Source organism: Trachypithecus francoisi, unplaced genomic scaffold (assembly GCF_009764315.1).
Source record: "Trachypithecus francoisi isolate TF-2019V2 unplaced genomic scaffold, Tfra_2.0 Lachesis_group5, whole genome shotgun sequence".
Lineage (NCBI taxonomy): Eukaryota > Metazoa > Chordata > Mammalia > Primates > Cercopithecidae > Trachypithecus > Trachypithecus francoisi.
Genome location: NW_022681470.1, coordinates 28,645,331 through 28,660,066, shown reverse-complemented (window position 1 = coordinate 28,660,066; position 14,736 = coordinate 28,645,331). Strand labels below are relative to the sequence as shown.

Here is a 14,736-nt window from a genome sequence, read left to right as displayed (position 1 = left end):
AGAGAATAAAGTCAGCAAATGAAGAATCCCTTAACTCTCTACTGCTAAAAGTACAGACATATCCACAGCTGCCCACATTTTCTTTTTTCCATTTGGTTGCAATAGAGAAGGTGTCTTCCCGTCCTCCTTGTGTATAAAGGAATTATCCTAGCTCACTCTCCAATATGTTAATCACACTATCCTTTCTTTCACTTACAGTCAGTGGCCCCCACTTTCAGGCGCTAATGCTTCTATCACGTTCCCTTTCATCATCCCTGGCTCACAAGACCCTCCCCAATCAGCTTTCTTACTGTTTCAGCAACAGTAGCTCTCTTTACCCCATTTCCTACCACCCCTTCTCACTCATCCACCTCCAACCCTGCTTGCTTCCTTGCTAAATTTCAAACACACAAGCCGCTCCCATTTACAACCTTCTAACTTACCTTCGCCTACATAAATATCAGCATGGCTTGAAAGCTCATTTTCTTTATCACCTAACATTCTGTGTATTTGTTTTGTTCATTGTTGGTTTCTCTCCACCTAGAATGTAAGCCCCATGATGACAGTAATATTTGCCTGGCACCTAGTAATCTTTCAATAAATATTTGTTGAATAAATGAATGAATCAAAAGGAAGTCATACTTATGTCTCAATTAAGATCTGAAGGCACAAGCAACTGCATGAGCAGTGAACACACACCCCATATTGCTTCTTTCCCCCATTGTATTAGCCCACCGTCAACCCAAGTCTGCGGTCACATGAAATTTCTCTATCAACAAGTTCACTTCAGATGAAAATAAATTAGCCCAGTTTTCAGCTGACACCAGCCAGCGTGTAGTGCTGTAACGCAAAAGCCCCTTTTTGAGGTACCTGAAAGACAGTAGACAGAAAGTCTTCCCCGATGAAACAATTTCTAGTCTACTTTGCCTGAAAAGTGATGTGCTATGTGTGGTATGATCCTCACTGATTAACAGGAATAAAAGAAGGAATGGTCAAGGACTTAGAAGACACAAGGCAAAAGGGTATGGGAGAGAAGCACGTTAGACCTTGAAAGAGCTCAATATGTAAGAATATTTTCCCATGTCTATACTCACCAAAAGGTCCCCACTGCAAAGAAACTTATTAATATTCTAGTCAATGTCTCTTTTCTCAGCCATTCCAGTATTTGCATGATGAGTATTTACTGAATAAATTAAGAAGTGCAAATGAAATGGCTGTATAACTAAAATACCCAAGAGAATAAATTTAAAACACTTTAATCTACCAAATGTAGAATAAGATGGTTAATTAAAAAGTTTAAAATGCAACGGCTTTTAAGATCAGCAATAAGAAGTTTCAAAATATAATTTTAAAATAACCTATTTAAACTACAAGAACAATAAAAAATAAAAATGAATATCCTATCTAGAAAAGCATGAACACTATATGAAACCATCAAAAATTTTAATAGGATGCCTGAAGTGAGGGAAAGGAAAAAATTTTTTACTAAGAAATACAAAGAAAAAGGTGGGGGGTTGGTGGGGAGCACAGTGGCTCATGCCTGTAATTCCAGCACTTTGAGAAACCAAGGCAGGTAAACTGCTTTGGGAAGATCACTTGAGCCAAGGAGTTCAAGACCAGCCTAAGCAATATAGCAAGATTCCATCTCTACAAAAAAAAAATAATAATAATTAAAAATTAGCCTTGCATGGTGGTGCATGCCTGTAGTCCTAGCTATTTGGGAGGTGGCGGCAGAAGGATCGCTTTAGCTGAGGAGTTGGAGGTTACTGAGCAATGATCATGTCACTGCACTACAGCCTGGGTAACAGAGTGAGACCCTATCTCAAAAACGAGGAAAGAAAGAGAAAAAGAAAGAAAGAAAGAGGGAGAGAGAGAGGGGGAAGGGAAGGGAAGGGGAGGGGAAGGGGAGGGGAAGGGGAGGGGAGGGCAGGGCAGGGCAGGGGAGGGCAGGGCAGGGCAGGGCAGGGCAGGGAAGGGAAGGGAAGGGAAGGGAAGGGAAGGGTTATGGTATGGTCCTTGGATTGAAAAAAATAATAAATATTTTTAAGGTATCAGTTATTCCCTAGTAAATCTATCGGTTCAAAATAATTCTAGTAGCAATAGTTTCATCTTTACAAAATTTTTCTAGACTTTTCCACACAATTATAATAGAACCCCTAAATTTAAAAAAGTAATAGGAGAGGACTAGAGCCTTGCCAGGTGAGATATTAAAGCAAATTATGAACCCACAAAAGTAAAACACTGTGGAACTGGTACAATAAAGCAGAAAGATATTCAGAAATAGATGGTAATAGTTACCACACTGTAATATGAGATAAAGGGAACTGGGAAAAAAATTGTTTCAGCATACAGGAAAACAAATTTCAGATAAAGTAAAGAACTGTTTAAAATTTTTTATGTATGAAAGTGAAGAGCACTGTGCTAAATACTTACTTTTAAAAAATCTAAATGTACAGATTTCACAACCATAATGAGTAAAACTTCTATATATTTAAAATAATAAATCTACAATATAAATAACCAGAAGTACAGAAACTTTATCCTAATCACTTTTATATCCTCAGGGCCACAAACAGTGCCTGCTGCATTGTAGATTTACAAATAATTTACTTTTGTCAAATGACAGGACTCGAGTGTATCCTTTGAATCAAACTTAAGACAGATTTTATAACCTTATAAAAATAGTTTAAAATATCTATGATTTCTCCAGATGTCAGCTGGGATTCTGACAGGGATTGCATTGAATCTGTAGATCAGTTTTTAAGGTATTGCCATCTTAACATTGTTACATCTTCCAGTCATTGAGCATGGAATGTTTTTCCAAATATTTAGATCTTCTCTAATTTCTTTCAACAATAATTTATAGCTTCCATAGCATAAGTTTTTCATTTCTTTTGTTAAACTGATTCCTAAGTGGTATACTCTTTTTGTTATATAGATAAGGGATTCCTATGTTGCCCAGGCTGGTCTCTAATGCCTGGCCTTACCTTCTTATGCGCCAGGACAACAGGCATGAGCCACCACACCTCCCCCTAAGCAGTATACTCTTTTTGATGCTATTATAAACTGCATTATTTTCTTAACTTCGTTTTTGGATTGTTCATCACAAGTGTATAGAAGTACAATTGATGAGAAGTGGCCAAGATGGCGGACTAGAAGCAGCTAGCATGTGGGGCTCTCAGGGAGAGGAACAGAAGGGGCGAGTAAATACAGCACATTCAACTGAAACATCCAGGTACTTGCATTGGGACTAATCAAGGAAACAACTTGACCCATGGAGAACAGAGAAAACCAAGACAGGACAATGGCCCACCTGGGAACAACACAGAGCCAGAGGAACCTCCCCGACCCAGGGAAGCGGTGAGTAAATGAGGGACCCCAGGGATCGATGCTTCTCCCACGGATCTTTGCAATCCTTAGTTCAGGAGATTCCTTCATGAACCCACTCTACCAGGGCATTCAGTCTGATACACAAAGCTTCATGGAATCTCAGCAGAGCAGCCGCTCAGGCACGTGCAGAGACTGGGAGCCTTAGATACCCAGGCTTTCCAGGTTTCCCAGGAAAAGCAGCTGCAACTATGGCAAAGCAGGAAGTTAAACCCCCTACATAGCCCTAGGAAAGAGGCTGAATCCAGGGGTCTGAGAAGTGACTGTCTGCAAGCCCCAATTGCACAGCACCTCACAGGATATGACCTACTGGCTTGGAAATCCAGCCAGCCACTGGTAGCAGCATTGCACCTCCCTGGATGGAGCTCTGCGGGGAGGGGCAGGCTACCATCTTTGCTGCTTGGGTGACTTCGCCATTCCGGCCTTCAGACTTTGGAGAGTTCAAACTGACCAGGGGCAGAAGGGATCTCCCCAGCACAGCACGGCTATTCCACAAAAACGTGGCCAAGCTGCTTTTCTAAGCAACCTGGTCCCTGATCCTGTTCCTCCTCACCGGGTGGAACTTTTAACCAGAGCCTGCAGTCACCCACACCTGTATTCTGCAGCCCACAGAGATTTGAAACCTCAATGGGACAGAGCTCCCAGAGGGAGGCGTGGGCCACCACCTTTGCTATTTGGATGACTTAGCCATTCCAGACTTCAGCTTTGGAGAGTCCAAGCCAACTGGGGCAAAAGCTGTCCTTCAGCACAGCACAGCTGCTCTACGAAAATGTGGCCAGACCACTCTCTTAAGGGGATCTCCAGTGCTGTTTCTCCTCACAGGGTGGGACCTCCCAACTGGGGTCTTCTGCCAGCTCAGCTGGTGTTTTCTGGCCAACAGAGACTTGAAACTTCCCTGGAACGGAGCTCCTAGAGGGAGGGCTGAGCTGCCATCTTTGCTGTTTGGGCAACTTAGCCATCCAGCCTTCGGGTTTGGAGAATCCAAGCTGACTAGGGGTGGAAGCAGTCCCCGAGCACAGCATAGCTGCTCTCCAAAAACATGGCCAGACTGCTTTTTTAAGCAGGTCCCCAGTCCCCTTCCTCCTTGCTGGGCAGGACTCCCCAGCTGGGGTCTCCAGCCATCCTCACCAGTGCTCTGTTTGGGTGACTTTGCTGTTCCAGCCTTCAAACTTTGGAAAATCCAAGATAACCAGGGACTGAAGGGACCCCCAGCACAGCACAGCTGCCCTACAAAAACATGGCCAGACTGCTTTTTTAAGTGTGTCCCCAATCCTATTCCTCACCACCAGGTGGGACTTCCTAACCAGAGCCTCTAGCTATCCCCACTGGTGTTCTCTGACTGACACAGGTTTCAAACCACCCTGGGGCAGAGCTCCCAGAGGGAAAGTCAGGCTGCCATCTTTGCTGTTTGGGCAGCACAACCATTCCAGCCTTCAGGCTTTGGAGTGTCAGGGGCAACCGGGGGCTGAAGCAGACGCCCCAGCAGAGCACAGCTGCTCTATGAAAACATAGCCAGATTGCTTTTCTAAGCAGGTCTCCAATCCCATTCTTCCTTCCTGAAATGGACCTCCCAACCAGGGTCTCCAGCCACCTCCTACAGGGTTTGGGCTGGCAACAGGTCTGTACCTCCCTGGGATGGAGCTCCCAGAGGGAGGGGCAGGCTGCCATCATGGCTGGTTTGCAGCCTTCACTGGTGATACCTCCAACTACTAGAAAATTCAAGGCGACTAAGGACCAGAGCAGGTAGCAAGCATACCACAACAGCTCTATGAAAAAGCAGCCAGACTGTTAAAGATGGGTGCCCATTCCCATATCTCCTCACCAGGAAGCTATCAAGCCAGCCACCCCGCACCAGAGCTATCAAGCCAGTAGCAGCTTGGCAATTCCCTGGACAAAGCCTCCAGGAGCAACTAAAAGCCTCTCTGCCACTGCCTCTGCAGTGGAACTACTCTTGCTACCCTCAGACTAATGAAGAAGCAAAGATCCTAAGCGCCTTATTCACCTCTCCAACAAGCTGCAATTGACCCAAGGAGGAAGGCCAGACTGTCTCACATGGGTCCCACACACCCTCCACTGCTCATCACCAGACAGGGAACCCCTGGCTTGGGCCCATAGCACAGACCCTCCATCCTGGGCTGATTGCACTAAGCGATTGCGGACCTGCATCTCTCTGGGATGGAGTCCCCAGGAGCCAAGCAAAAGATCCTTGGCCACAATCACTACTAAGGTCCCTTCCTCCACCGCCTCCAAGTGGAGGAGGGAACACAAGTACTGAGATCACACCAGAGTGGCAGTGAGCAGCCCAGGAGTGCCAAGCCACAATCTATAGCCAGCACTCAAGAGGGAGAGGAACCCCCCCTTTCAGAGTGTTGAGAGGGAACACAGCTGCAACTGTGAGGAAATATAGGGGAGCCACATAACTGAGCAAAAGTCTACCAACTGATTAATCAGCCTAAGTGCCACCTACTGGATCACACCCCAAAACTTCAACACCAAAAATATCTCACTAACATACCCCAGCCTGAAACCGGAGATAATAAGTGAGCTTCAAATAAAGACCCTGCACAAAGCCTTGGCTTGGTGAAAAAAATCCAGAAAAGAAGTCTATCAACTGTACTCAATCTACACTGCAGTTAAAGGAACACCCCACATGCAGAGATGAGAAAGAACCAAAGCAAGAACCTCAGTAACTCAAATGGCCAGAGTATTATACGTCCTCCAAACGATCACACCAGTTCTCCAGCATGAGTTCTTAACCAGGCTAAGCTGGCTGAAATGACAGAGACAGAATTCAGAATATGGACAGGAACGAAGATCATTGAGATTCAGGAGGATGGCAAAACCTAATCCAAGGAAACTAAGAATTACAATAAAGAACAATATAGCCAGCTCCCTCCATATTCCTGCGTTATCTTGTCCTTTTTTAAGGCTGTATAGTATTCCATGGTGTATATGTACTACATTTTTTTTATCCAATCTGTCACTGGTGGGCATTTAGGTAGATTTCATGTCTTTGCTATTGTGAATAGTGCTGCAATAAATATTCATATGTGTGTGTCTTTATGGAGGCTATATTGTCCTTGGCAAACTAATGCAGGAACAAAAAAGCAAATATTGCATGTTCTCACTTACAAGTGGGAGCTAAATGATGATAATTTTTGAACACAAAGAAGGAAACAATAGACACTGGGGTCTACTTGAAGGTGGAGAGTGGGAAGAGGGAGAGGAGCAGAAAAGATAACTACCGAGCACTGGGCTTACTGGACTTAAAACCTGGGTGATGAAATAATCTGCACAACAAACCCCCATGACATGGGTTTATCTATGAGACAGACCTACACACGCACCCCCAAACCTAAAATAAAAGTTCAAAAAAAAACTGATTGTGGTGTATGATAGTGTATCCTGAAATCTTGCTAACATAGTTCAGTAGTTCTAACAGTTTTTTTAGTGGACTCTTTCACATGTATAGTTTTTCTATACATCTGATCACATCATCTTCAAATAGAGATAATTTTACATCTTCTTTTCCAGGGTAGATGCCTTTTATTTCTTTCTTTCCCCAGCTGTCCTGGTTAGAACCTACCATACAATGTTGAATAAGAGTGACAAGAGCAGACATCCTTGTATTATTACTGATTTTAGACAAAAAGCATCCAGTCTGTCACCATTAAGTATGATGTTAGCTATGTGGTTTTTATATATGCCCTTTATCAGGTTGAGGAAGTTCCTTCCCCTTTATTTACTAAAAGTTTTATCAGGAATGCATGTTGGATTTTCTCAAATACTTTTTCTGAATCTATTGAGGTAATCCTGTGATTTTTTTTTCTTTCATTCTACTGATATGATTTTCAGATGTTAAACCAGTCTTACATTCCTGGGATAAAACAAGCGGATTCTAAAATTCATATTGAACTTCAAGGGATCCAGGATAGCCAAAACAATCCTGAAAAAAAAAAAGTAGAAGGACTCACAATTCTCAATTTTGAAACTTACCACAAAGCAAGGGTAATTAAGAGAGTACACTATTAGCACAAGGATAAACATATAAACATCAGTCGAATAGAACTGAGAGTCCAAAAATAAACCTATGTATCTATGGTCGACAGATTTTTCGACAAAGGTGCTAGGATCCTATAGTGAGGAAAGAATAGTCTTTTTAACAAATTGTGCTGGGACTGCTGGATATTCACGCAGAAAATGAAATTGGACACTTACTGTATAAAATTATTAATTCAAAATGGATCAAAGCACAAACAAATGGAAAGACATCCCATGCTCACGGATTAGAAGAATCAATATGGTTAAAATGACTATACTGCCCAAAGCAATCTACAGATTCTATGCAATTCCTATCAAATTACCAACATCATCTTTCACAGAATTAGAAAAAACAATACTAAAATTCATAGGGAACCAAAAGAGAGCCCAAATAGCCAAAGCAATCCTAAGCAAAAAGAACAAAGCCAGAGGCATCACATTACCCAACTTCAAACTACTCTATACTAAACTATACAAGGCTATAGTAACCAAAACATTATGGTACTTGTATGAAAACAGACACATAGATCAGTCTTAAAAGAACAGAGAACTCAGAAGTAAAGCCACATATTTTCAACCAACACGTCTTCGACAAAGTCAACAAAAAAACAATGAGGAAAGAAAATCCTATTCAATAAATGGTGCTGGGAAAACTGCCTAACCATACGCAGAAGAAAATAACTGGACCCCTATCTCTCACCACATACAAAAATTAACTCATGATGGATTAAAGACTTAAATGTAAGTCCTCAAACTATAAAAATTCTAGAAGAAAACCTAGGAAAAATTTCTCCAGACATCAGCCCAGGAAAAGAACTTCTCACTAAGACCCCAAAAGCAATGCAACAAAAACAAAAATAGACAAATGGGACTTAAATAAACTAAAGACATTATGCGCTGCAAAAGAAACTATCAACAGAGTAAACAGAAAATCTACAGGATGAGAGAAAATTTTTGCAACCTATGCATCCAATAAAGGACTAATATCCAGAATCTATAAGGACTTTAAACAAATCGACAAGAAAAAAACAAATAACCCCATTAAAAAGTGGGCAAAGGGCCGGGTGTGGTGGCTCATACCTGTAATCCCAGCACCTTGGGAGGCCAAGGTGGGTGGATCACCTGAGGTCAGGAGTTCAAGACCAGCCTGGCCAACATAGTGAAACCCCATCTCTACTAAAAATACAAAAAATTAGCTGGGCAGGGTGGTGGGCACTGTGATCCCAGCTACTTGGGAGGCTGAGGCAGGAGAATCACTTGAACCCAGGAGGCAGAGGTTACAGTGAACCAAGATCCCGCCACTGCACTCCAGCCTGGGCAACAAGAGTGAGACTCTATCTCAAAAAGAAAAAAAAAAAAAAAAAATAAGTGGGCAAAGGATGGAAACAGACAGTTCTCAAAAGAAAACATAAAAGTAGTCAACAAACATAAGAAAAAAAAATGCTCAACATAATCATCAAAGAAATACAGATCAAAACCACAATAAGATATCATCTCATACCAGTCAGAATGGCTATTGATATGGTTAGGCTTTGTGTCCCCAGCCAAATCTCATCTTGAATTGTAATCCCCATAATCTTCACAATCCCCACATGTCAAAGGAGAGACCAGGTGGAGGTAATTAATGGGGGGCAGTTTCCCCCATGCTGTTCTCATGATAGTAAGAGAGTTCTCATGAAATCTGATAGTTTTAAGGGGCTCCTCCCCCTTTGCTTGGCTCTTCTCCTTCCTGCCACCTTGTGAAGAAGGTGCCATGCTTCCCCTTTGCCTTCCACCATGAGTGTAAGTTTCCTGAGACCTCCCCAGCCATGCTGAACTGTGAGTTAATTAAACCTCTTTCTTTTATAAAATACCCAGTCTTGGGCAGTTCTTTACAGCAGTGTGAAAATAGACTAATACAGCTATTATTAAAAAGTCAAAAATAACACATTATGGCAGGGCGGCAGAGGAAAGGGAACACTTATAAACTATTGGTGGGAATGCAAATCAGTTCAACCCCTATGGAAAACAGTGTAGAGAGTTCTCAAAGAACTAAAAATAGAACTACCATTTGACCCAGCAATCCCACTACTGGGTAGCTACCCAAAGGAAAAGAAATTATTTCAAAAAGATGCCTATACTTGTATGTTTACTGCAGCACTACTCACAATACCAAAATCATGGAATCAACCTAAGTCCACCAACACTTGATTGGATAAAGAAAATAGGGGACACATACATCAAGGAATACTATGCAGCCATAAAAAAGAATGAAATCATGTCCTTCACAGGAACATGGACTGAGCTGGAGGCCATTATTCTAAGAGAAATAACAGAAATAGGAAATAAAATACTACACATTCACAGTTATAAGTGTGAACTAAACAGTGGGTAACATGGACATAAAGATGGGAAAAACAGACGCAAAGAACTCCAAAAAGGGGAAAAGTGGAAGAGGGGTGAAGGCTGAAATCCTACCTATTGGGGACTATGTTTAATATTTGGTTGATAGTTTCACTAGAAACCCAAACCTCAGCATTACACATTGTGCAATATAACAAACCTCCACCTATCCCCAAATCTAAAATGAAATTTCAAATTTAAAAATTAGAAATTTTAAAAAATGGATCAAAGACCTAACTGTAAGATCAAAACTATAAACTTCCTAGAAGAAAACATAGAATAAACTTTTATAACCTTGGTTTTGGCAAAGGATTCTTAGATATATACAAAAATAATGAGAAATGAAAGAAAGAGTAGATAAATTGGACTTCACCAAAATAAAAAATCTTTTGCTTCAAAGGACACTGTCAAGAAAATGAAACGGGCCTATAAAATAGAAAAAAAAAATGCAAATCAAATATCTGATATTAGACTTGTATCTAATATATATCTGTTATAATTCAGTAATACAAAGGCAAATAACCAAATTTAAAACTGGGCAAAGGAAATGAATACACATTTATCTAAATAAGATATACAAATGATCATTAAGCACATGAAAAGATGCTCAGTATCCTTAGTCACTAGGAAAATGCAAGTCAAAACCACAATGAGATATCACTTCTTACCCACAAGGGTTAGCAAGGATATAGAAAAACTGTAACCCTCATACACTGCTGGTAGGAATGTAAAATGGGGCAGCTGCTTTGAAAACAGTCTGTCAGTTCCTTAAACAATTAAACATAGTTACTACATGGCCCAGTAATTATACTCAGGTATATTTCTAAGAGAAATGAAAATACATGTCCACGCAGAAACATGTACATGAATGTTTATAGCAACATTATTCATAAGAACCAAAAGGTGGGAACAACTCAAATGCTCCTCAGTTAATGGGCAAACAAAATGTGATCTATCCAGACAATGAAATATGTTAGGCCATAAAAAGAAATGAAGTTCTAATACATGCTACAACATGTATGAACCTTGAAGATTATTCCAAGCAAGAAAAGCCTATTACAAAAGACCACATATTAAATGATTCCATTCATATGACATGTCCAGAATAGGGAAATCCATAGAGACAGAACATGGGTTAGTAGTGCCTAAGCTGGAGTGGTGGGGAAAGGTGTTATGAAAAGGGGTGACAGCAGAAACATGCAGGCTTTCTTTTCGGAGTGATCAAACAGTTCTAAAGCTGATTGTGGAGATGGTTGCACATATCTGTGAAAAAACTAAAACCTATTGATCTATTTGGTCAAGTTATATGGTATGTAAATGGTATCTTTAACAAGCTATTAAAAATATTTACAATTTATGACAGATGATTTTTATGAGGTGCTTCAGTCTTAAGCATTCAAAGAAATTGATAGGAAAAGTAGTAAAATCCCCAAAAAGAAATGGGGAAAAAGAAAAATGGCCAATTCACAAGAGAAGAAATACAAATGGCAAATAAACCTGAAAAAAAAAATTCAACATCAGCAGTTGCTGAAATAAAACGAAAATAAAAACAAGTATCATTTATCTATCAAATTATCATGGTGTAAGAGAGAGGAGCAAGCATAGCACAGTGTAAATATAGATACGCACATACACATCCATACAGATATTATATGGTTGTTGAATTTTATAAGTTAATCCCCAAGTGCACGTGCACACACACACACACACACACACACACACACAGAAAGCATACCAAAGAAGTATTAGTGGTTGTGCTGTACTGTAAAATTATATAGATGGATTACAATGAGCAATAAAAAAATTTTTAAGTAGGTATTTTTAAAAATCCATGAAACTATCCCCTTTAATGTAATTAAAGGAATGAAAAGATCAATGAAGAAGGCAGCATTCTGGAGAGAAATGTGGGCAGCTGCTCACAGTGGGGCAATCACAAACACGTTTCTATTGGAACGACCCCACACCTACAAAGGCAAAAGGTGCCACAGGATATGCCCATCCATGTGGTAGACATCTTCATTCATTACCTGCTTTAGAAGTAACAAGCTGCAGCACAAGAGGTCGTCTCGTTACAATGCCCGACCCTCGAGGAAGAAAGTCCCTAAAAAAAGTAAGAAATATAGATTAAGTCATGAAGGAATTCTAATCACCTATACATTCAAAAACCAAGTTCCACAGCAATTCTCCTAATTCCCAACCTTTCAATGTATCATTTATCCAAAAAATGATAGGCCCATCTTAATAAAAGAAGCGTTTTCAAAGTTAAAAAAAAGAAGGAGGGCCTTATATTGATTGCATAGAAATCCATGTATATTATCATAATGACCTCATTGGAATATGCCATTCATTCATCTAGCTGAAATTTATAAAAGTTTCCACTTAGTTTCTGTGTATTATCAATTAATTTTGATTTTCAGAGAATCAGCATTAAAGAAAATATTTGATACTGAAATTAATTCTTAAACTCTTTTTGATAATTAAAAAACCCAGTACGCTCTTTCGCCTCAAGATCAATATTAGCACCGTCAAATACTGACCATTACTAAAGGCACATTAGATTGTATTCTCTAAATATACTGACATTTTTCTCCAATAAAAGGAAACGAGGCCGGGCACAGTGGTCCACACCTGTAATCCCAGCACTCTGGGAGGCCGAGGCTGTTGAATCGCTTGAGCCCAGGAGTTTGAGACCAGCCTGGACAATGTAGCAAAAACCCAGCTCTACAAAAAAAAAAAAAAAAAAAACTGCAAAAATTAGCCAGCCAGACATGGTGGCGTGGGCCTCTAGTCCCAGTTACTCAGAAGGCTGAGATGGGAGGATCGCTTGAGCCTGGGAGGCAGAGTTGCAGTGAGCCAAGGTCACACCACTGCACTCCAGCCTGTACAACAGAGTGAGACTCTTGTCTAAAAAAAAGGACACATAAAACGTGGGATCAAGCAGAAACAGATATTTCGTCTGTAGAAATTAACAGCAGAAAACTGCAACTTGAGTTTTGTTTGTTCTCATTCCATTTGTTCTTATTCCTGATAAACGGAGGTTTTGATAAAGTTCATATTTCAAATGGCATATTAATAAACACTAAGCCAATAAAACTGCAGCAAAGAGAGTACTACATAACATTACATCTGCAATGCAACATAAATTATTGCTGATTCTGCAACATCAAAGAATTCATAAACATACCTATAGCACAGTTTTTAAACACATTTAGAATGTCTCACAACTTTTAGAGGAATCATCACAGAATTCCACTCAAAATAAACTTTTCACTCAATGGCAGTGTTTCTCAAAATGTAGTTCCAGGCCCACTAGAAAGTATTATAACCACAGACACCCAGGACTACTCCTGAAGCTACAGATTCATTATATTCAGGGGAAGGCATGCAGCATTTGTACTCTTAACAAGCTCCCAGATGTTTCTGATGCTCACCAAGGTTTGAAAACCACTGGCCTCAAGTCAGGATATGTTACTCAACAATTCAGTGGGCAATAACAATTCACGTGGCATACTATGAGTTTTGTAGGAAATTTGGCAGAACAGAGCTTCAACACAGATGGGATTTCAATGAACAGCAGCTTATAAAATAGGCAAAGGACAGTGAGAATGCTCCAAAACCCAAGCGTTTAGCTGCACGGGTAGTTTGGAATGGAGAGTCAAAAAGATAGAATCAAGCCAAATTTCTCCCACTACAACTAATTTATTTGGCAAGTGCTACTGTATGTTCTGACAGAGGAAATAGTACTGAACAACCTTGAGTTAATGACTTTTCTCATTGACTTCAAGGACTAAAGTTCATTTAGAATGTCAGTGTATATGACTACAATAGAAAATAGTGAAATTACAGATTTGCACGTGCTTTTGAAAATGCCACTGAAATAGCATTATTTATTCACTGAAAAAAATTCACTGAGAAATTAAGAAGTGCTAGGGAGATGCTGTGGGCATGGACTCATGCTGGGTAGACACCAGGAATTTGGAACCTAATGGGAACAAAACATATTCGTGAAAACCATTAAAGAAGGGAGGATAAACTACATTGGAGTTCAGAAAAGAGAAAGAACAATACTCTCCTTATAATGATGATTTGAATAGATTTAAATACATATAACTAAATACACTTTTAATATTCTTCATGTGCTACATTAGAATAACTGCTAGTTTAGATAGCTTCAACAATCATTTAAAATTTAATCAAAATAAACAAAGCATCTACTTTGTTTTGTTTGTTTTATTTTTAACCAAAAAGGAAGAGGGTAATTTGAGAATCAAAATGAATTGAGGGAGGGAAAAAAGCAAAACTCCAGAGTAAAGAGCTAGACGGCACCATGGAATACTATCCAGCCATAAAGAAGGATGAGTTTATGTCTTTTGCAGGGACATGAATGAAGCTGGAAACCATCATTCTCAGCAAACTAACACAAGAACAGAAAACCAAACACCGCATGTTCTCACTCATGAGTGGGAGCTGAACAGTGAGAACACATGGACACAGGGAGAGGAATATCACACATCGGGGCCTGTCAGGGAGTGGAGGGTCAGGGGAGGGACAGCATTCGGAGAAATACCTAATGTAGATGACGGGTTAATGGGTGCAGCAAACCACCATGGCACATGTGTACCTATGTAACAAACCTGCACGCTCTGCATATGTATCCCAGAACTTTAAAGTACAATAATAATTAAAAATTTTTAAGTCAGCATATAAAAATAAAAGGAGCTGGAGGGCATCTGTTTGAGCCATGAGGACCATGAATGAAATTTCAGGATGTATAAAATGCAAAGGAAAAATGACGAATGGCCTGAATAATGCCATTTAACAAGTCAATAAAATATTTTCTTCAAGAAAAAAAAGGCAGAGAAGAAAGGACAGAGAGAAGAAAGAAGAAAAAAAGGTTTAGTCACTCTATACCTTCATGCTGAGACCTGTTTCAATTCATGCTTGTGA

General features: G+C 40.1%; 1 protein-coding gene across 8 annotated transcripts in view; it reads right to left on the bottom strand.

Moving 5' to 3' along the window:
• Nucleotides 1-14,736, bottom strand: part of DNM3 (dynamin 3) — a 589,217-nt gene that overhangs the window by 498,279 nt on the left and 76,202 nt on the right. For all 8 annotated transcript variants that reach the window (XM_033200233.1, XM_033200237.1, XM_033200230.1 and 5 more), the window contains exon 2: nt 11,817-11,890. In XM_033200233.1, coding sequence (XP_033056124.1) covers nt 11,817-11,890 — 74 coding nt within the window. The remainder of the gene's footprint in view (nt 1-11,816; nt 11,891-14,736) is intronic.